Source organism: Dipteris shenzhenensis, chromosome 29 (genome assembly GCF_047967505.1).
Source record: "Dipteris shenzhenensis isolate YYH24624 ecotype China chromosome 29, Dip_SZ_1.0, whole genome shotgun sequence".
Lineage (NCBI taxonomy): Eukaryota > Viridiplantae > Streptophyta > Polypodiopsida > Gleicheniales > Dipteridaceae > Dipteris > Dipteris shenzhenensis.
Genome location: NC_141624.1, coordinates 2,491,825 through 2,516,275, shown reverse-complemented (window position 1 = coordinate 2,516,275; position 24,451 = coordinate 2,491,825). Strand labels below are relative to the sequence as shown.

Below are 24,451 nucleotides of genomic sequence, written 5' to 3'. Positions count from 1 at the left end.
TGGAAACACCCCATTATTTCCAACCCATTGCAACCATTTTGGCATCCTAGCACACGTTCATTCGTGCCCCCATGTGGGCCTCATTTTGCACAAATTCACTCGTCTTTTCACGCCATGACCTTCGATTAACAATCCATCTACACTGGCACATTTCCCTACACATGTAGGACAATCTTAGGCACATTATTAACATGACAGTCCCTACACAAACTAACACCACTCTAACCCTCCCAACAACACCACATCCACACCCACACTTGTGGTAGCGACACCCTTGGTAAATCTAGCCCAATCTGCATGCAGCTACGTTTCGATCAATGCCTTTGACTCCAATGCTTGCCACATCAACATATAACTCCACTGCAACAACCGCCCCTGCCAATCCTCTACCCCGAATCCCCCCCTAAGATTCAACCACTCCCTTTAACTCCTCCATGCCCCAATATTGCTGGACGCCGTCATGACAATGATGGGGATATCGAGCTCGATGTAGAGGCTGACAAGTTCTTCAATCTACGAAATAATAACAATCAAGGCCGACGCCCCTTGGGAAAACTGGAACTTCCCAAATATAATGGTAGGGAAGACCCAGCCCACTTCCTCCAGCATTTTGATGTCGCATGTCGAGCAGGTGGTGATCAATCCCATGAAACCAAGGTGGCTTGGTTTCCAATGGCCTTAAGGAGGTTCCGAGGTTTAGAAGGAGTTCCAGGGTTTAGAAGGAGGTTCCAGGGTTTAGAAGGAGGTTCCAAGGTTCAAGGTAGAGTACATGGTGGAGAACTCGTCTCCCTCGTAGATCATGGAGTTTAAGGGTTGAGGAACAAAGGGTTTAGGGGGAGCATAGGAGTGGGAGAGAAAGAAGGTATAAGAGCATGGGGAAAAGAAGAGAGAGGAGGGAGGAGGAGGAGGGAGGAGGAGGAGGAGGAGGAAGGAGGAGGAGGAAGAGGGAGGAGGAGGAGGAAGGAGGAGGAGGGAGGAGGAGATGGAGAGGATGGGTTGCAAGGTTGGAGGAGAGGGGAGGAGGAGTTGCAAGGTTAGGACATACTTTTGGACGTGGAGTGCAAAGAAGCATGGACACTTGAGAAAAATGCTTGGAATACCAAAGTAGACTCAACACAATGCCCCAAAGAGTGTGGGCTTCATTCCATTATGGGGTATTAATACAAGTTGGAGAGCTTCTCTCTCTGCATGTAACACAAAGTTGTAACACAAAATTGTATCACAAAGTTGTAACACATTCTCACACAAAGTTGTAACACAAAGTTGTAACACAAAGTTGGAACACAAAGTTGTATCACAAAGTTATAACACAAAGTTGTAACACATTCTCTTTCTACATGTAGAAGTCGTATCACAAAGTTGTAACACATTCTCACACAAAGTTGTAACACATTCTCTTTTTACATGTAGAAGTCGTATGTAGAAGTTGTAACACAAAGTTGTAATACAAAGTTGTATCACAAAGTTGTATCACATTCTCTTTCTACATAAGTTCATGTTGGCATAGAGTCAACAAAGGTGAAAGTCTATGAATAAACTAAAACAAAATTAATATGAAAAAATAATATGAAAGAAGGAAAGAATATATTAGGAAATAAATAAGGGAAGATAGGGGAAAGAAATAAGGGAGAAATAAGAAGGTTTTTAAGGAAAATTTAGAGAAATAAGAATAAATAAAGATCTCCTCCTCCTCCTAAACACACAAGCCCACTCTTTCATAAGCTGTGATGCAAACTCTACTAATGTGTTGTCATCTTGGGTGGAAAGAGCTTGGAAAGCGGCTAGCTGGCTCTCCATCCCTCCTCTATCTTCCCTTAAGATTTTGTTGAGGCCGAATCTCCCAATCAATAGCTCTCCCTACCCAGCATCCAATCTCAAGCTTTTGTTGCACATCAGCAACTGCTCGAGTTGAATCAGGCTAATCGTAAGTCATCATACTGCATTCCGTTTCTTTTTCATCAAAGTCTTCGTCATTCTAGATCAACACTACTAGGTTGCATGGTTGCCAGCGACGATGAATCAACACTACTAGGTTGCATGGCTATTTGCTGTTGCTAGTAGCGATGTAATTTTTTTTAAAAAATGTGCATGATTTCACCATTTTTTTTGTGCTCCTTTCCACAGGTAGTTGACCATTCTTGGAGGCTGACAGAATAGGCGTGAAGGTGAATTTCAAAAAAAACTCGTTGTAGATGGGTCTGAGTACTCGTTCATATAAAAACCCACTCCACGCCTTCATTCTTCTTCTTTCACATCTAGCCTCCATCCTTTTCCCCATTCCGAGCCCTATGCAAGACCCTCCTCCCTCTCCATCGACCACCACCCTACTCGCATCCTCACATGGTGAGTTATTTCAAGCCCTTCTTGTAGTGATAACCTAGCCATCCACTGACCATCTATTCACCCTCAATAATCATGTTACATCGAGAAAGACTTGGAGAGCATTGCAAGTGACCGTCTCCTCCTTTCTTTAAATTTTCGTAAAGTTTTCCGTCCGTCAAGTTTCCACCACCACCACCACCCCCCTCCACCTCCTTCCTCCCTCTCCACCACCCCCCCCTCTCTCCACCACCGACCCACCCCCCCTTCCACCCCCCTCCACCACCCCCCCACCATCCCCACCCCCCACCCCTCCCTTCCACCCCCCTCCACCCCTCCCCTTCCAACCCCCTCCATCACCACTTGAAGAACAAATTAAGCTAGGTAATGGACATAAATATGTTGAGCTCACAATTTCAAACATTTCACCTTTTTACAAAAGAGCGATCCGAGCTAGCCATGAAAAGTTATGGCCTGGGAAGAGTTTAGGGTTTGACTCTAACCCTACACCCATTCGTATTAAAACCCACTCCACCCCCTCATTCTTCTTCTTTCACATCTAGCATCCATCCTCTTCCCCATTCTGAGCCCTACGCAAGACCCTTCTCCCTCTCCATCGACAACCACCCTACTCCCATCCTCACACAGTGAGTTATTTCGAGCCCTTCTCATAGCGATAACCTAGCCATCCACCCACTGTCCATTCACCCTCAACAATCCTATTACATTAAGAAAGACTTGGAGAGCATTGCAGAATCTAATGATCAATGGTACAACATATGAACATGGATGCAGGTTCAGAAACAACGCCACCACTAAAGAGGATGTGAAGAAAGAGCCCACCGCCTCAACCACCCATGAGACCCCCTCCAGAGTTTACAGTAGCCATCTCAACCATGGCAACCATAGGCATTTGTGGTTTAGAGTGATAGCTCTGAGGAGGATTCTATGCATGACATGGAAACCCAAGAAGAACAAATGCCACCCCAGTCACCACCGGCCTACACAACCATTAACGGGGCCTAGTCCTTGAAACTTGTGTGGCCACCTACATCAACTTATACTCTTTCCAATGCAACAACATCTTTCTTAGAGCAAAGGGGTGTGGGCAGTTTGTATGAGAGCCTAAAATCCTTGGAGGATAGTCCTACAATGACCACATACATTAGGGACTTTCTCCATTCTTATCACTCCAGTGATGCACAGGTTGGCAAAAGTACGGCACCATCACTGTACATCAGAGCCCACTCAACATTATCCTTGATAGTACAGTAATTCAAAGGGCCTTTTCACTCCTAACACAAGGTGCAAAATACCCTACAATGCCTACCGATGCTAAATTTATCAAAGTACAGCCTCTCCTCATCACCAAGGGCACAAAGTTCCATAGGGATAGGATATTACTTTGCACCATCATTAACCCTTGCCTCAAGGAAGTAGCACAATTCCTATCCACAATCCTGGGGGTTAAGTGCGACAAGAATTGATCCCTTCCACTCCGCACATTTTTTTTGCTGAGTAGGAAGCTAAAGCAAGACTAGATCCATCACTTAGTCATCTTCTTCACAAAAAAACTAGATGTTTCATCAGGCCAAAAATGTAAAATTCCACACTTATTGGCTATAATCATCAATTAAGAGCTATAAGAATGAAAAATGACTCTACCCCAATCACCAAAACCTATTGAGGAGTTGGACATTCCCTTCTCATGAGCATGGGAGCCATCACCAACTTCTCCTAATATCACATTGGCAAATGTGGATACCTCTGAAGAAATGCCTATTCTGGAGGTCAGAATTGAGGAATTGCCCCACGAGATGCTACAGCTCGGTGCACAACTGTAACCAATATATCTCCAACAATTGTAGCAGCAACCAGAGCATGAGGCTACATCGGCACCACCACTGCCCATCAATGCCATGCCAATCCATGAGCCACAAGGGGAGCTAGTGCCAGATCAACAAAATGACTACTATACCCAAGAGACTGACTTGCCATTGGAACAATCCCCAACAAGTACTATAGAATCATCAGGATGGCTACATGGGCACCAATTGTATCAATATTATCACCAAACCTCATCACTATCTGTCATTCTCCATCATCAAGCTAGCCAAATGCTCCAAATGTCATAACTATTCACTAGCTTGGCCAATGAGGAACATGCATGAGAGAATTGGAAAGACAAACTGCAACAGCAATCAAAAACCAATTCCATGGAATTGCCATAGAAGTTAGGGCACTTTGGGTGCAAATAGATGAGAAAGAGGTTGAAGAAGTGCACATGAACCAAGCTCTTGAAGCTCAAGAGAAGGCAATGAGGGATGTGACCTCCAACCTCCACCAAAGCCAAATACAGCTGACAGCAGCAGTACAAGCTATGGCAATCCTATAGACCTCCTATGACTACTTGACCTCCACACATGCTCAGTAGATGAAAAAACTAGCACAAGCTTGACTCACTCTAATCCACAAAGAAGAAGAGCTCCAGGATTGCCAAGACAAGCTTGAAGACATGCAACTATCTTTGGCAATACGCACATTCAGCATTGTTGGTATTCCAAGCATTTGTCTCAAGTGTCCATGCTTCCTTGCACTCCACGTCCAAAAGCATGTCCTAACCTTGCAACTCCTCCTCCCCTCTCCTCCAACCTTGCAACCCATCCTCTCCATCTCCTCCTCCCTCCTCCTCCTTCCTCCTCCTCCTCCCTCCTCCTCCTCCCTCCTCTCTCTTCTTTTCCCCATGCTCTTACACCTTCTTCCTCTCCCACTCCTATGCTCCCCCTAAACCCTTTGTTCCTCAACCCTTAAACTCCATGATCTACGAGGGAGACGAGTTCTCCACCATGTACTCTACCTTGAACCTTGGAACCTCCTTCTAAACCCTGGAACCTCCTTCTAAACCCTAGAACTCCTTCTAAACCCTGGAACCTCCTTCTAGACCTTGGATCCTCCTTCTAACCTTGGACTCCTTCTAAACCTTGGAACCTCCTTCTGAACCCTCGAACGTCCTTCTCATCCTGGAACCTCCTTCTAACCCTTAAACTCCTCCTAAACTCTACAACCCCCAATGAAGGCGAAAGCCTTCACTACCTCAACGAAGATGATTTACGTTCCTTTTACACATGCATGCACTTTGTTTGCTTACCACACTTAAGCCTATGTCTCTCACCGGAACACAACTCGAGGTCCTAAGCTACACGTATACTACAATCGACAACTCTAATATATCTATAGGTGACAAAAAGCCTCGGAACCCTGCAAAGATAGAATACCCAGCTGTTCCTATGAAAGCAGTAGGAAAGAGCTAACAACCTCTTACTTCCTTTTCTATCTTAACTTTTTTCTAATTTAACCCCGATTTTCCCCCCTCTTTATTTTCTTTCCTTTTATTTTTAAAATTTCCCTAACTTAGTCTTTTCCTAATAATAAATTCCCCCCCCCTCGTCTCCCCTCCTATTTTCCTCTAAAATTTCCCTTAATATTCTCCCCCACCCCAACCCCCCAAAGTACTCCTTTATGAAACCCAATAAAACTACCACTCCCCTAACAGACTGAGCCTTGACATTCTAACTTCTCGCTCCCATGTTAAAGCCCCGACTGCTCCCACGTTAAAGCTTGACTGCTCCTGACTACATGATCCCCCGCCCTCTCTCCATTCACTGCCACCATTATTCAGACCCCTTACTATGCACCTATTGCTCTCAGGCACCCATGCCCAACTCCCTAGCCCTTTACATTCCGTCGACTCCATAAACCTCACACCCATTTAAGGAGGTACTACCCTCCACCCACGTCTAACCCTATTGCTCGCCTCTACACTGTTGAGATATCGAGCTCCACTCGCGAGCTCCACTCGCGATATGCCAGGGTGACTGTTGTGCATTTATGTCACCAACTTGTTAGCTAGAGATGCGGTTGGTACACCGCCCACGAATAATAGCTGGATGACAGCTATCCTTATCTACTCTAGTTTGTGGCTCAGTTAGTATGCCACCTTAGTTAGTTGAGTTTGGTTTGAGACCCACATATAGGGTTCTTCTATTTCTTTGTACTTGAGTTCTTTTGGCTTTCACAACTAAGAAGAGAAAAACTGTTTTCAGCCTCCACCTTTGTGTGTATTCCCCCATTGTGATTGTGAGAAAGCCTCAAGTGAGACTCCTTCCCTCTCTCCCACTATCTTCACATGGTATCAGAGCCTTGTTCGTGGTAAGGAGCTCAAGAAAGCAAGCCAAGTTCGTGGTGTCCTGGTAAGAGGACCAGTGTTGCTTTCCTATTTCGAGTTTGGGAGCCTCTGCAGGTAGCACAGCCAGAAGTGCAGGAGTGCACTGTTTCAGATCGAGACGCCCTTCGCGGTGTGGCGAGAGTGCAGTATATGCTGCGGGGCCGTTTCGGGGCCTGTTTTGAAGGCGGAAGTTCTTCGCAGGCACTCAGAAAAAGGCCCTGTTTTTTGCTGTGCGACCACTGCTCGGTGGAAAGGTGCCCCAGAAATTGCATCGTATGCCTTTGTGTAGAGATATTGGGAGTTGCAGATTCATGCTTGTTGCCTGTTGATGCAAAATCATCACTAGGAAGTGACTGTGTGGTGAAATACCACTTTCGTCAGTTTTGCAGTTCTGCCCGTGTGAGGCAAAAGCTGTGTTTTTTGCAGTGACAGAATATTTTGCAGTGTTCTGTAATGGCATCTGATTCTCTTTCACAGATTGTCACTAAAAAGCTTGACAAGAACAACTTCCAGGCATGGAAGTTTAGAATGACGAATTTCTTGATGGGAAAAGGCTATTGGGAGTTCATTACAGGAAATGAAGAAGAACCTGTTCTTCCTAATGTTCCCAGTCAACAGGAAATGCAAGCATTCAAAGGATGGCATGAGAGAGCCAGGAAAGTTATGTACTGGCTGTCTATCAGTATTTTGGACTCCATGATTGTGCATATTCAGGATGCAAATACGCCAAAGGAGGCATGGGATACTTTGGCAAAAATGTATAGCACAAATACGCAAGCCAAGAAAATGCAACTCAAACAGGAGTTGCACAATGTGCAGAGAGAAAATTTGAGCATAAATGACTACCACATGAAAGTGAAGAAAATTGCAGATGCACTTGCTTCCATTGGGTCGCCAGTGGATGATGATGATTTGGTTTCTGTGACCTTGAATGGTCTAGGAAAGGATTATGCACAGTTTCGGACATCCATTGCCGTCCGTGAAAAATTTCCTGATTTTGAGGAGCTGATTGCTCTTCTAATTTCTGAAGAGCACAGAAATGGTGGTGCATCTTCTTCAGCAGGAACTTCAAAAGAAACTGTCTTCTACTCAAATGCTGGTAGAGGTAGAGGCAGAGGTAGAGGAGGCCGATCTGCAGGCCGTGGTAGAAATCAGAATATGCAGCAAACGTAAGAAAACCAGTCCTATGGAGGAGGACGTGGTAACTCTAGAGGCAGGGGAGCCAAAGAGGCCGTGGTGGATGGCAGAGAAGCCAAAATGCAAACAGCAATGTTGAATGCTACTATTGTGGCAAAATGGGTCATATGGCTAATGACTGCTACAAAAAGCAGAATGACATTATGAATGAAAAATTGCAGCAAGGCAATTATGCATCTTCTAGCAGGCAGGGTGATGACAGAAATGAGCATCTATTTATGGTGCAGCATATGACCAATTCTATGACAAGTGCAGAAGAACAAAATGATGTGTGGTATGTTGACTCAGGTGCGTCAAACCACATGACAGGTCATGCAGAATGGATGCAAGATGCAAGGAAAATGGAAAAACTAGGATTTGTGGAGACTGGTGATGATACTGCACATCCTATTGTGCAGATTGGCAAAATTCCTTTGTCTATGCAGGATGGGAAAAAGAAATACTTGTCTGATGTATTTCATGTCCCGAACATCACCAAGAACCTGGTTTCTGTTGGTCAGATGGTTGAGCAGGGCTTGCAGGTCAGATTTAATCCTCATGGATGCTTTGTTGAGGATATGAAAAATAATGGTCGCTTGATAGCAAAAGGAAAGAAGAAGGGCAGGATGTTTACGTTGGATGCGGACATGCCTGAATTGAGTGCAGCAATGTTTGCACATGGGACCGGTGTAGTTGCAGATATTGATATCTGGCACAAACGCATTGGTCATGTTAATATACAGCGACTTAAATCAATGCAAGCCCAAAATATTGTTGCAGGATTGCCTAAATTCAAGGTTGCAGAAATGCACAAGCTTTGTGAAGCCTGTCAATTTGGGAAACAGGCAAGGAAACCTTTTCCTAGGCATGTTCAAGAGAGTAAAAAGCCATTGGAATTAATCCACTCTGATGTGTGGACTACAAAAGCTGCATCTATTGGAGGCTGTCACTATTTTGTCATATTTATTGATGACTTCAGCAGAAAACTGTGGGTGTATTTTATGAAAAAGAAAAGTGAAGTGTTTGGGCACTTTAAAGCTTTCAAAGCTATGGTTGAAAAAGAAACAGGCCTGCAAATAAAATGCCTAAGGTCAGATGGAGGGGGAGAGTACCTCTCAAATGAGTTTGCAAGGTTCTTGCAGGAGCATGGTATAAAGCAGCAATATTCATGCAGTCATACCCCACAGCAAAATGGAATTGCAGAAAGAAAAAATAGGCATATTGGAGAGGTATCTTGGGCTATGCTAAATGAAAAAGATCTACCAGATTATTATTGGGCTGAAGCAGTTGCTACAGCAGTCTATATAATGAACAGGACTCCCACTGCAGCAATACATGGCATGACGCCAGAGGAGATGTATACTGGTAGGAAACCAGATATTTCTCATTTGAAGATTTTTGGTTGCATTGCCTATGTCCATGTGCCAGATGAGTTGAGGTCCAAGTTGGATCCAAAAGCTGAAAAGTGCGTCTTTATTGGTTATTCTCTGCAGCAGAAAGGGTATAGATGCTATAACCCTTCTACACGTAAGTTCACAGTGAGCAGAGATGTTGTTTTTGATGAGATGAGCAGCTGGTATAAACCAATAAATGTGATGATTGATGTAGATGCACAAAATGGTAATGTTGCACAGAATGCACAGCAGCAATCACAAAATATCAGTGGACCTGGAGTGTCCTCTACCAGTGGTTCACATACTTCTCCATGGACAGGCAGATTGAGATCAGGAGAATCCCCTCAAAGCAATGCAGAGAGTGGTACGCAGGTATCACGAAAAGGAAAAGAGAAGGTAGATCAGCCCATGTTTGATGTGAATGCAGGTCACTCTTGTGTGGATGGTGAATCCAGTGGCTCAGAACAGAGCATTGATGATGAGTTGGGTATTCCTTCTGTTGTTACACCTGGAGTAAGGAAGACCAGGGATGTTTTGAGAGCACCTGGAAGTGAGCCTATTTTGCGCAGGTCTACCAGGGTTAGGTATCCTGTGGATAGGCTGAAATATGATGGATTTACAGCCATTCACTATGCCTATATGGTCAAAGTGATACAGGAACCAGAACCCACTTCTTTTGAGCAAGCCATGGGAAATGAAAAATGGGAGAAAGCCATGGATGAAGAAATGGATGCCTTGGATGCTAATGCTACATGGGAATTGGTGCCTTTGCCTAAAGGCAAGAATGCAATTGGTTGTAAGTGCGTTTATAAGATCAAGCACAATGCAGATGGTTTTGTGAATAGATACAAGGCAAGATTAGTTGTCAAGGGGTATGCACAGACATATGGCATTGATTATGAAGAAACTTTCAGCCCGGTTGCAAGGATGGCAACCGTAAGAGCAGCCATTGCTATGGCTGCATCAAAGGGATGGTCTTTACATCAGATGGATGTAAAGAATGCCTTCTTGCATGGTGATTTGCAAGAAGAGGTCTTTATGGAGCAGCCAGCAGGTTATGTTCATGCTATTCATCCTGAGTTTGTTTGCAGGTTGAAGAAAGCCTTGTATGGCTTGAAGCAAGCACCTAGATCATGGTCTGACAAGATAGGACAGTATCTTGTCACTATTGGCTTTCAGATTTCCAAGGCAGATTTCTCACTCTATGTGAGAAATACAGAGAAAGGGATTATGCTGCTGGTCATTTATGTTGATGATTTGATCATCACACGTGATAGTGATGAAGATATCCTTCATGTGAAAATGCTATTGAGGCAGAAGTTTGAGATGAAGGATTTGGGAGAGCTGCGTTATTTCTTGGGCATTGAGGTGATTAGATCACCAAGTGGGATACAGCTCTTGTAGAGGCAGTATGGATTGGACATGCTGTCCAAATATGGGATGACAGGCTGTAAGCCTATTTCACTTCCTTTGGAGCAGAATGTGAAGCTGAGCGCAGCGCAGATGCAGGTGAGCTTCTGGAAGACCCTACTATGTACAGACGCATAGTAGGAAGTTTGATTTACATGACTATTACCAGGCCAGATTTGAGCTATGCTGTTGGGTTGGTAAGTCAGTTTATGCAGGCTCCAAGGAAACCACATTTGGATGCGGCTAGACGCATACTCAGGTATGTGAAGTCCACATTGCAGTATGGACTATTTGATGAGGCTGGGGTTCAGATACAGTTGCATGGATACACTGATGCTGATTGGGTTGGTAGCATTTCAGATAGACGATCTACCAGTGGATATGTGTTCTCTTTTGGGAGTGCTGCAGTCACTTGGAGCAGCAAGAAACAGCCTACAGTTGCCTTGTCAAGCCCAGAGGCTGCTGAGTACAGGGGTGCAGCAATGGCTGCATGTGAGGTAGCTTGGTTGCATAAGCTACTCTATGATATGCATCAGTCTACAGATTGGCCGGTTGTCATTTATTGTGACAACATGAGCAGTATACACTTGGCAAAGAACCCAGTCTTTCATGCTAGAACAAAGCACATTGAGGTGCATTATCACTATGTGCGGGAGAAGGTTTTACTAGGTCTTATTGATTTTAGTTTATGTCAGCACAGAGGATCAGGTAGCTGACATATTCACGAAAGCATTGGGCGCAGAGAAGCTGCGCAAGTTCAGAGACCTGCTTGGTGTGCAGGAATTGGGATTGAGCTTGAGGGGGAGTGTTGAGATATCAAGCTCCACTCGCGATATGCCAGGGTGACTGTTGTGCATTTATGTCACCGACTTGTTAGCTAGAGATGCGGTTGGTACAGCGCCCACACGAATAATAGCTGGATGACAGCTATCCTTATCTACTCTAGTTTGTGGCTCAGTTAGTATGCCACCTTAGTTAGTTGAGTTTGGTTTGAGACCACATATAGGGTTCTTCTATTTCTTTGTACTTGAGTTCTTTTGGCTTTCACAACTAAGAAGAGGAAAACTGTTTTCAGCCTCCACCTTTGTGTGTATTCCCCCATTGTGATTGTGAGAAAGCCTCAAGTGAGACTCCTTCCCTCTCTCCCACTATCTTCACATACACTACTTCACTCCTCTTTGCTCCGCCTATCGCAGCCTCTGCACTCAGTAGCATTTAGTTAAGCTGACCCCTCACCCGCCCGTGCGTCCTTAAGCAGCCTCTTTAGTACTCAGCTGTTGTTGGCCCTTCATCCGGTCTTGCCTCGAGGTGACCTCATGCCATCTCCATGCTCCTTCGCAGCCTGTCGCCTCCCTTCTTCACTCCCTTGCCTCTATTCACTCATACTGGCATATATCCCACCCGTCGTGTGGTTCCACGGGCCAACGCCGTGTTTTGCTCGATCTGTGTTCTATGTACTCCTCCGTCGGCTCCTTCACTCTCCAGATACATCTTGAGCGCTAACCTCTTCTCCATAATCCAAAGCTCCTTGTCGCTCCTTGCATTTCGTGCCTCCCCCCATCTTGGTTGCTTGACTAAGCTTCTCAGCCCTCATAGGATCAATCCCTCTGCTCTAGTGGGTTGCGGGCTGCCTCTACTCTCCACTTCGATCGGTTATCATACGCCCACTCTGCATAGTGCAGTCAGACTACTATAGCTGCTCCTGATTTTTACAGTGGAAAATCCTCCCATCCTTTGCTTTTTCAATTCGGGCCTTGAGGCTTGAGCCTCGGGCCTGTCTCCACCTTTTCATCGAAATGGAAATTTCTTTATATATATCTACCTCTCTTTAATTTCTCTCTCCCCCCCCTCCCTCTTATTTGTTTATATCTTCCTCAATAATTTTATCTAACCTCCCCCCTTTGTCCCCCCCCCCCCTCTTATTTGTTTTTATCTTCCACATAAATTTTATCTAACTTCCCCCCCCCCCCGCCCCCCCCCCCTCTATATATACATACTCTCCCTCCCCCCCCCCCCCTTCTTCCTCCCTTTGTCTTTCTATTTATTTGCCCTTTTATCTACCCTTAGATTTTCTTCTATTCTTTCCTTTTTTATAGAATAAAAATAAAAAAATCCCCCTTAATCTTTTTAACAATTAAATCTCCCTTTTATAAAACTCACCATGTCTACTTCAAAAGGCTCACCCCTCTCCATAGTCTATAAACCTTTTTTTACTCTCTCCCTTCTCTATCTACTAAGAATTTACCCCCTTTATATCTTCTCTTTAACAACTCCCTTTAAATATTTCCCTTTATAATCTCCCTCATACAATATTCCACCCTCAATGGTCTTATTACTTTGGTTAATTAATTTTATCACAACCCCCCTCTCCCTCCAATTTTTTTCAAGTTGATTTACCTCACCACACTCACTTCAAGAGGATTCACCCCACTCCATAACTTTTTTTCAATTATAATTCCACATCAAGCTGTTTAAGTTTGTGGTTAAGCTTTTATTTTATTGTGACCCTGATAACAAGGGAGGGGCATTTATGACACCTGTCTTCCCAATCAAAGTTAAGCTAGTTCTCACCATGTTTTCTTGTTGGATGGTGGCAGGTAGGCAGACTCCCCTATTCAATAAAAGTGATGCTTGCCAGGACTTATCCAAGCTCAACTTCTATACACTTTTTGCAAAAGTCATTTCTACAAAAGGGCCCACTACTAGTTTCCTTTATAAACAAGGATTCACTGACTTGTACAAACTTTTCTGTTAATGTAATTAATCCTATTTCATTGTCTAGCTTCGCTCTTTTGTCTTTTCATTATGCAAAGGGGTGTTGTAAAATCTTCCACACACACACACACTTCTTCTCTCTCTCTCTCTCTCTCTCTCTATATATATATGTGTGTGTGTGTGTGTGTGTGTGTGTGTGTATATATATATATGTATATATATATATATGATACATAGAATTTATATAAATATAATATACTACATAAATATTATATATAATCATATTTATTTATTTGAATATATTTTTATATACCTAATATTTTTAGATATTTATATATAATATATATATATATAATATTTTATATTTATTTATCATCTCTCTCTCTCTCTCTCTCTCTCTCAATTGTTATAATTTGCCACATCCGCGAGACCTACGCCCTGCCACATCATCTGGAGTCACCATGTCATCATTTGCTTGACCCGCCACATCATCATTCACCATTTGCCATGCCACATTGACGGTCCACGTTGGCGTGCGCTGCGTCACATGTCCTCTGTTGGCCCCTTACAGTCGCTGTGTAGTCGCGTCACGTGTCCTCTACCGAGCCTCTTGCAGTTTTAGTAGCCAGGTCTGTCGCGCACCCTTCACAGTCATCAGGACTTGGACTGTCAGTGCACGCCATGTAGACACTGACACCTCTCTGCATTGTCACGCTACCAACCCGCGTGTGTCAGATGGCGTTTGTCACACTAGCAGTGAGCACTGCATGTCGCTGACACGTGTCATCGTGCAGTTTTCTGCCCTTTCAGCTGCCTTAGCTCGAGTTCTTAATCGAACAGTGCGCAAGATCAAACCCCTCCCGAAGCTCCCCGTGCCTCCCCCGAGCCACCCTCTAGAGCCTTAAGATATATAGAGATAGGTCAATACATTTCCCTTTCTTTCATTGAAAGTAGGGCCATAGTGGAATTGTCGCCTTGTTCTCGTAGCCCCTGAGAGCCTATTCACACAACCAAGTTGGTTGCAAACCTCTTGTTTTGTTTGGGCAACCCGGTTGTCATGAATGCATACGTGTAGCTAGCAGTTTGCTGAACGTTTGTGGATAGAGAGACAAGTTCTCATGGTTGGAGAGGACACTATGTAGACTTGTAGGCAAGTCACTCGTAATCATGGCACTTGGTTCCGTGAGTCCACCTGGAGGAGGAGGGGGCCCACCCAGAAATAAGAGTCTGAATGTTCCATTTAGGTTGTTTAGACACGTGCCTAGGTATAGCCAAGCGTGTGGCCGCTAATAGGAGTCCTGGGCAGTCATGAATGGGATCACTCCATTTCACACTAGTTGCTCATCGAAACTTCATTCTTCAGCACCCGAAACTTCTGGCAATTGGTTTTCACTGTAGTCATGAGCTTGCTCGCTTCAAACTCTGACAAAACCATTTGCATCAGTAAAATTGTTGGTCGTATTGAAACAAACCTTAAAACAAAAAGACTAAGGGCTACCGATGACAAGAAAGGAGTCGCTGTTTATGGGGTTGGGGCACAATCAAAAACGTGTGCGAGAAAAAGGCGTCCCAAGGTGCCTAAAGCATCTAGGGATGAAACCCAAATCAACTCTCAGGTCTGGAGTGGTCGGAGATGCTGAGCTTAGGGGACGCACTCAATTCTTTAGAACGGATGCCCCACTTGATTTCAGTTGAGGACTTTGTATGCATCTTGCAGCAGTGCAGAAAAAAGAAAGATCTAGGGTATGCTAAGCGCTTGCATGCCTATATATGCAAAATTGGGCTGGAAGCTCATAGGTCTTTGGGGAACTACCTTGTCCCGATGTTGGTGGAATGTGGAAGCATGTTCCACGCTCACCAGGTCTTCAACAAGTTGCTTGATCGGAATGAGTATTCTTGGACTTCTCTCATCACAGGTTATACTGAATGTGGGGAATCACAGCTTGCCCTCAACTTGTACTACAAAATGCAAGAGGACTGTGTACATCCTAGCAGGTATACGTTTATGGGCCTGCTGAAGGCTTGTGCTAGACTGAAGGATGCAGAAAGCGGCCAGGGGATTCACGCAGAGATTGCCAAAAAGGGTCTGGAAAGAGATCCTTGTGTTGGCAACACCTTGGTCAATATGTATGCCAAATGTGGCTCCCTTTCAAAAGCATGGGAATTGTTCGACAAGATGGCAGGTCGAGACGTAGTCTCATGGAATATAGTAATAACAGCATATGTGGAACATGGGCTTCATGAGGAAGCACTGAACGTTTTGAAACAGATGGAGCTTGAGGGAGTGTCTCCAAGTGCTGTCACATTTCTTTGCAGCTTGAAAGCTTGTGGGAGCATACAATCTAGAGATAAGGGCCGAGAAATACACACTGACATCGTCAGAAAGGGATTGGAAAGGGATTCTATTATTGGCAGCACTTTGGTTGATATGTATGCCAAATGTGGCTTGCTAACAAAAGCACAGGAAGTGTTCGACAAGCTGCCAGTTCATGATGTAGTCTCGTGGACTGCACTAATCGCAGGATATGCAGAACATGGGCTTGGTGAGCAAGCACTAAAGTGTTTTAAACAGATGCAACTGCATGGTGTGTCTCCAAATGCTATCACGTTTGTTTGTGGCTTGAAAGCTTGTGGCAGCGTACAAGCCATAGATAAGGGACGAGAACTACATGCTGAAATTGTCAAAAAGCAGTTGGTAATGAATCCTTTTGTTGGCAGCATTTTGGTCGATATGTATGCCAAATGCGGCTTGCTTGCAAAAGCACAGGAAGTGCTTGATGAGCTGCCAGTTCGAGATGTTGTTTCATGGACCGCACTAGTTGCAGGATATACCGAACATGGGCTTTGTGAGGGAGCACTGAACTGTTTTGAACAGATGCAACTGGAGGGGGTGTCTCCAAATGCTGTCACATTTGTTTGCAGCTTGAAAGCTTGTGGCAACCTAGGAGTCATAGACAAGGGCCTACAAATACACGCAGAGGTTGCCAGGCGGGAATTGGAAGGATATTCTTGTATTGGCAATACCTTGGTTGATATGTATGCTAAATGTGGCTCACTTGCAAAAGCGCAAGAAGTGTTTGACAAGCTATTAGTCCGAGGTGTAGTCTCCTGGAATGCATTAATTGCAGGATATGCGCAGGTGGGGGAAAGTGAAATTGTTTTCCAGATGCTTCAAAGAATGATAGGGGAAGGCACAGAGCCAGACAGGGTCACATTCCTCAGCGCTCTTACTGTATGCAGTCATGCAGGTCTGGTGGATAAGGGCCAGAAGTACTTTGAGGCCATGAGCAAACACTATGCCATCACTCTAACTATTGAGCACCACACTTGCATGGTTGACCTTGTTGGCCGTGCAGGCCAATTAGACAAGGCAGAAGCACTCGTGGAGATGATGCCTTTCCAACCTAATCTTGTTGTGTGGCATATTCTATTGGGTGCTTGTCGGAAGTGGGGACATGTGGAGCTTGGAAGACAGGCCTTTGAACATGCAGTGCAATTGAATGAAAAGGATGCTGCAATTTATGTCTTGATGTCTAACATTTATGCACATGCTCTTACCCAGGAGGACGAGAAGACGGTTGAGGCATGGAGACTGAAGGAACGAGCATGGACTAAGAACCCAGGACATTGTTGGACTGAGGTTGGTGGAATTGCACATACATTTGAATGGGGGATACAAGACATTCCCAAAACAAATATATTTATGCAAAGCTAGTTATTTCCCCCCCATTCCCTTCCTTCCCCAAGAATGCAGGAGGAAGGGCATGTCCCAGATTTGCATGACTGTGCGCCCTGAGATGATTGTGTGGGCGGCTGCCTATGTTTTGTGTGCTTAATCAGTACACCCAGGGGAACACCTATGCCTGTTGTCAATCTCTGGGTTTGTGATTTCTGTCATGTGGCTCCTCCATTTGTATCAAAGATAGAGCAGTGGACTCTTGTCAGAGATGGAAACCATTGGCTTGTTTTCAAGGAAGGAACATGTACTTATGAGGAGTACTGGTAGAGCTAGCGCATCTAGAGGAATGGACAGGCAAGGTGTACTTGGAGGAAGATAAAAGTAAGTTGGATTATGGTTTGTGTTAAGTGAGTCTTCTTTATAAGACGGTGAGTCTATCACTAAAACAAGCTGTTGTCTTTTGCAGATCTGAAGTTTCTGGATATAAGGTATGCAATTCCTAGACCTCAGAAGTTTTTTATTTTGTACAAATTATTGCTCAACTTCGGTGACTTTTGGAGTTGTGATTTTCATGATTCCTCTTGGAATCTCACTTCTATATTGCCACTTCATTACTGAAGCGAATTTCAACTCTGAACAAGCAATTAAACTCTAGCTTGAAATACAAGTTCACCATCAATCGTCACTACTCCATCATAGAGATCAAAACACTGCCTCCATCTCAACCCGCAGCTGCCAGCAGCACCACATGGCAGACAGGCGCCATGAAACAGGCACCACATGGCAGCCAGCCACGAGCTGACAGACAACCCAACCCAACCCTCGATCTGGACAGACAGGGCCTGGTCGGGATAATTCCCTGACATGGTCAGTTCATTTCCAGGTCCCTTATAAGGAGGCCCTCAGGCCCTAATTCTTCATCCACATTTGGGGCAGTTCTCTCAGCCAGCAGCAGCAGATCCTCGCGGGTCAGGCCGGGACAGAGCAGCATCGGATTAGCTCCCATCTTGTGTTCCCTACAAGTCTACAGACAGGATCCAGGCATCAGTGCCTGACAGCAGCAGCAGGCGGCTTCATCGCAGCCCCTTTTCTCCATCAGCGCTGAGTCTTCTACAAGAGGGATCAGTTCCCTCCATACAGTACTTTCTCCATTCTTTTGCACTGAAGGATCTTCCTTCCATACAGTATTTATTCTCCATTTATTTACAGTTGTACTCAGCCCTTTAGGAAACCTTAAATACAGTTATTTTCCCTCTTCAGATGCCCCCTATATTTCCCCTCAAATCTTGCACTCATCCCACCGCTTCCACTTGTTCTTATGAGTGCGTCTTCTATCAGTTCTATCTCTATATTCAGTCAGCAGTTAGTAAGAGAGTGAGTTAGTCAGTCTTCTCCCTGCTATGGGCAGGTTGTTGTCTGCAGCATGCCATGGCTGCAGAGGCCCGTGACATCCCCTTCTGCTGAGTTTAGAACTAGAGTAGGTGAAAAGCCTCCTTATATGCTGACAGGTGGGGATATTTTGTAAAGAAATCCTCTTCGACCCATGGTGCCTTGTGGGAGCCCTTGTGATTGACCTTGATTGTGTACAAGTGCTGACAGTTATTTGTACCCTTCTTGAACCAATGAAGCAAAAATGTGTTTGGGCTCAACCATCTCTGCCTCATCAACAAGCTTCACATTTGGAACCACTGTCATTGCCGGACCCACATATGGTTTGAGCCACAACACATGGAATACTGGATGCATGGTTCTTGTTTTAGGTAGGTGTAACTTCATGGACACATCATTGATAACCTTGGTGATTGGAAGGGGCCAAAGCTTCGATGTGAGAGTTTCGGGCATTTCCTCCCAACCTGCTTAAGTCTCTTCATCATCATCTGAAGATAAACCCATTGCCCTTTTTTGTAGTCCACATCACGCTTGTGTTTGTTGGCTTGCGCCTGATAGGCCTCATGTGCTTTGCCAATGCGATCTTTTACAGACTCCATGATCTGCTTGTATGACTCTGTGATGTGATCGACCTCGTACACCTTCTCGCCTAGTGAGAAGGGACTTGAATTTCTTGCCAAAGGCTGCTTCGTAGGGAGTCTACCCATTGGGGGAATGAGGATCTCTTGGGCTAATGGTATAACTTCTCCCATCGGGACTAAGCATTTGCAACATAACATTTCAGAACGTCGAACGCCAATTGGTTTTAGAATTCTGTTTGGCCAACGGACGGAGGATGGAAGCTACTAGAAAAACTGAGCTTTGTACCAAATTTGTCGAAAAGGGCTCTCCAAAATTGACTCCAAGAAACCACCATAGCCATTGCTATCTTTTGTTATCCATTTCAATGTAGGAGAGGGTCATAGGGTGGTCGATATTGTAGACATTTCAAGGTTACTTTTCCAACTAGGCGCAAAAGTTGGAAAGATTATCTAGAGATATTTGTGTCATTTGGGGGAGAGCTATACACAACTTAAGGCTTGGAGGGAAATGGAAAGAATTGTGGAATGGATGGGACATCAGGTCCTTTGGAATGGGTTTTAGGAATAGGGGCACCTTTACTACTACAGATTCTATAGGACCACTCCTTACAAGACACAACCTAAATACACAATAAGCCTTTAAAAAAAGGGTATTAGAACATGGGGGGATTTGTGGGACTAAGAGTCTTGTGGTGGACATCGGATAATGATACGCGAAGGAGATACAATCTCAAATCAAGGGAAAAAATAGAGGCAAATATTAGCCCAATGGCAATTTAAGAGAATTCTCCAAGTTATTTGGGCTAATATTTACAGTTTTTTAGTTTGATAAATTTGGCCCAAAAATTAACATATCTGTCATACTTGTCTAAATTTAGCCCTTCAAGTATTTAAGGCAATTGACTCAAGTCATTTGTACCCATGTATAAGGTTAGATATTTCAAATTTATCTCATTAAAAGTGTGCATACCAAGTTTAAGTATACTTACACCCATTAAATCTTTGAAAATGGGTTGCAAGGGGCTTGGGTTGCCCTGTAAGGTCATATTTTATGGGATTTATGGCTACAATGGAAAGTTATGGTTCTTTCATGCTATTGTAAAAATATCTAATTGGCTTATGTCCTTAGGCCTAGAAGAATATCATCAAAGATTGTGATGCACATATTGTACATATTACTACTAGTATTTAGAAAGATGTTGCACTTTTGTGTGCCCATCTCATGGTTGGAAAGGACATTTGTTATCTCCTAGAAAATTTTCACAATTCTTTTCAAAAGTAGCAAAAGCACTTGGAGGCAATATTTAGGTCGCTCTCGAACCAAGACTGAGGATAGTATTTCCTTTGGGTATTATGGTGTTTTCCTTGGTTATGGTGTTTCTTTGGACTATGCTTTGCCTTGGTTGTTTTGGTGGTTTATATCAAGCTGCATAATGTTGGGACATATTTGATTTTTTGTTTATTTTGGGATATGGGTAGGAGATGCCACTATAATGTGACTGTCTTATCACTTGTATAAATTATCAATAGAGCCAACCGTTGTGCCCCCTCTGTGTCCTAGGTAATCCCACAATAAAATCCATGGAGATGCTTTTCCATTTTTTGCTAGATGGAATCTCCAATGGGCATAGGAGACTCGTAGGAGACCTCCTACCTTAAACCATTTAGCCTTATTGACCTGGCATTTTTGGCACTTCAATATATAATCTTGGACGTCCTTACCTATTCCAGGAAAAAAAAATTTCCCTTTCAGAAGCGCATGTCTTTTGAATTACTTGTCAAGGGAGTTGTAAATTGAGATGATTCATAAGTTACATATAGCGGGAAATGTAGTAATTAATATTACGATGTGTGTGTTGAGGGGCGACAAAGATCTATTGTGATAACTTGAGCTTGAAAGCATAATTGATAGATTTGATGGGATAGGCATAGGCAAAATACTCTCTATACAATGATAACATTGTGGAGTAGACTCGAATTCCTCACCTATAGGAATTGTATTACAAGTATATAACAATTACCTCATCGCTCATGGCTCATTCTTGTCACCCTATCTCAATATTGGGGAGTAGACTCAAAAGCTCACCCATGGGCATTCGTGTCCGATTCCGAGGTCTAGAAAGGTTGGTGGAAAGGAATGGGGTTCTTGAAACCTCCGGGGTAGCCATAGCTATGGACAAGAGAGAGAGAGATTTATAATAGGATCTACCTACTCTAGACTAATTTCAGATGGATGCGAGAAGATGGAGCAATAGCTAGACACAATATCAACATAACTATTACACATATTTGTACAGAAAGAAAAAAGAAAAAGAAAACAAATGTAAAATCTAAGGGAGACTTTTGAATAAAATCATAAACCATAGCTAAGGAAACTTGTAAACATGACATTGAAGAGAGGTGGGAGAGAGAGAGAACTAATCTTGAACCCTAAACAAAAAAAAAGGACGTAAACCACATGAAAACTTTTTCTAAATCACTCAAACATATAAAAATCCCAACTTAAAAGTATAAAGCAAAGATATGAAAAAACAATGGGAGGGATAAAGAACCAAGTTGGTAGGAGGAAACTACAAAACATTCACTACAACATGCGAGGAGCTTACCGATGCTTTCTTCAAACACTTCGCAAGCGCGGGCACGAAAATTGTTGATATGGCTCACGGGCGAGGGGGAGGTGTGAAGGGGCAAATTGATGTGTGTGTGTGTGCCTATGGGCTTGGAGTCCTATGCAAGAAGTGTGTGAGTGTAGGTGTGCTAGAAGGTTCTAGTTAGGTGTGTCAGGTTGGTGTGATGAGTGAGTGATCATAGGAGGTGATTGATTTAGATAATCAGGGGGATGATTGTGGATTTGGGATCTACCTACATGGAGGCAGTTGCCTATATATGTAACCACTCTTGGAATAAAGATTTACATTTGTGCCTCATTGCTTCTTCCATGGATTCACACGTGGTATTAGAGCTTGCTGAAGATTCTAGTGCCTTTGAAGAGATTCTTTGAAGATTCCCTCTACATTCTCCTCTTCCCCAAATGGAGTTTTCTTCTTCCTTCCTTCCATAAATTTTCTTAAGCTCATTCTCCTCCTACAAGCCACCATTGCTCTAGCCCTTTCAGGTGTAGATTCCCCTAGTTAGGGCGTCCTTCCACCTAAGAGGAATTGAAAGATTATGGCCTCTATAGCTCGTGCTTACACTCGCCCTATCCCGTGCCATTTTTGATGATACAGCTTGTTGGAGCTACCATTTCAAAAACGGTCTGAGGTGCACTTAGGCGACCCTATGGGCTACCTACTGGTGAATTTTGAGAGCAAATGGACCAAGGAATGAGGAGAAACTACAGAAAATCCAGTCGGGTTTTTCAAGGAGACATGTTTTTGGAGGTGGAGAAGATGCTGCTGCCCCTGGCGGTGTGAAGCTCTTTTTGGTGTGAGACTTGCATTGAGTCTTCTACTCCCAAGGATCATTCATTGCACAGCAAATGCCCTCTGCTTGATGCCTTGTGGTGTGAGGTAGCAATCCTCCAAGTCTCTGTTTCTGCAAGCATTTCTTGACTATTTTTTTGAAAATAGATTCTACACTAAATGCTAAGTTGATGCTTGAGGAGTTAGAATTCAAATCAGAGATTCAGAGATTTCTTTTTCAGATCAGAGAATGCTCTTTGAAGTTCAGTTGATGTTGATTTCTTGACAAAATGCCAAACTCTCAATCTTCTTCTTCAAGTGCCAAGAAGACTACAAAGACCAAGTACAAGGTAAAGAAGACCTTAGTTAAGAGGTTGTGGGAGAAGCCAATTGGTTATGAATATGCCAAACAATTAGGATTTTTAGAATTCTTATCTTGCAATTTGCATCTATATGGTGAAGGTGATTTTTTTGTTCAGAAAGATTGACCTTTTGTAAAGGGATTAGACATTGCCATTAACTTGGTAAGACCTTCTCAAAATGGCTTGAAATAGATAAGTTTGAAGCAGAGGGGTTCCACACTTGGCAAACAAAACTGAAGTTTATTCTCATGAAAAAGGGAATATGGAAGGTAGCCAATGGAAAAGAAACTAAACCTACAACTAGAGAAGGAGAAGCTTCATGGCTTCCAAAAGATGAAAAAGCACTTGCTATAATTGCTCTTGGTTTGAGTGATTTCTTAATTCATCACATTGATGGATGTGAGACTCCTCATGCTACATGGACTCATCTTGAGCATGTGTTTGGAGCACAGGGAAGATGCTCTAAGTTTAACTTGCTTATCAATTTCTTTGACTTAAAATTGGATAGAGGGGAGTCCATCTCTTCACATCTAAATTCAATGAAGAGCATTTTGACACAGTTATCTAGCATCAAGTTTAATCTTGATAAAAATATTGTAATTGCCATCTTACTTAGAAGTATCATTGAAGAATATGGCACTATTGTAACCACACTCACCAATATTCCAGAGATAAGTCTGGTAGAAATTGAAGCATCACTCTTGGAGGAGGAGAGAAAGATCAAACAAAGAAGTGATTACAAAGAAGGGGCATATTTGGCCAGAAGCAACTTAAGCAACTTCAAGGGAAAGAGCAAAATGAAATGTAACTTTTGAGGTGGCAAACCTCGACACTTTGAAAAGGAATGTTATGCCACGAAGAGATGTTCAACCAATCTTGTTGAGGAAGCAGAAACTAAAGAAGAAGAAGAACCAGAGAATGTCAAAGCTCTCACTGCTTACAACACTCAAGTCAAATCTGACAATGGTAAGGATCCATATGTTTTCTAAGTTATGTGTGTGTGAGGTCAATAATGGTTCTCTGCCATGGATAGTCCATCCTTAAAAGATTGTTAGTCGTTCTTGTTGGACTCATTGGGCTTTACATACATAGTCAATGTCCATCTCCCAGTTGTAAACCAAGAATCCTAAAGAGTGAGTCACATGTTGGGGCCATGAGTGTTGCCACATGATGGTGGGCAAGCCATGGAGCATCCCATGTACTACTGCTGAGGGATGAGGTAATCAATTTATGGGGGGGAATGAAGGGGCAAATTGATGTGTGTGTGTCTGTGTGTGCCTATGGGCTTGGAGTCCTATGCAAGAAGTGTGTGAGTGTAGGTGTGCTAGAAGGTTCTAGTTAGGTGTGTCAGGTTGGTGTGATGAGTGAGTGATCATAGGAGGTGATTGATTGAGATAATCAGGGAGATGATTGTGGATCTGGGATCTACCTACATGGAGGCAGTTGCCTATATATGTAACCACTCTTGGAATAAAGATTTACATTTGTGCCTCATTGCTTCTTCCATGGATTCACAAGGTGTTGGTATCAATGATGGTATGCTAGTTGAGATAGACGTCGGTATGGCTCGCAGGCAGGGGGAGGTGTTGGTATCAACGATGGTATGCTAGTCGAGATAGACGTCGGTATAGGTGTAGGTATACCTATGCTTATATTGACGACTATACCGACGTCTATCCTGACTTTGTCAGTGTCATTGATACAGACTCTTGGTGAAATTTTCCATACCGACATTTTTATAGAACATCGTTTCCAAGGGGACCCAAAATAATTTTTGACAACAAGTTTGATCATTTGAAA

At 43.5% G+C, this 24,451-nt stretch overlaps 1 protein-coding gene across 1 annotated transcript; it reads left to right on the top strand.

The window, feature by feature from the left end:
• Positions 1-14,761: 14,761 nt before the first annotated feature.
• Positions 14,762-17,475, top strand: LOC147882307 (pentatricopeptide repeat-containing protein DOT4, chloroplastic-like). The gene is made up of 2 exons (XM_087400936.1): positions 14,762-17,299; positions 17,385-17,475. The coding sequence occupies exon 1, from the start codon at positions 14,873-14,875 to the stop codon at positions 16,952-16,954; it is 2,082 nt and encodes a 693-aa protein (XP_087257062.1). The 5' UTR covers positions 14,762-14,872; the 3' UTR covers positions 16,955-17,299; positions 17,385-17,475.
• Positions 17,476-24,451: the final 6,976 nt, after the last annotated feature.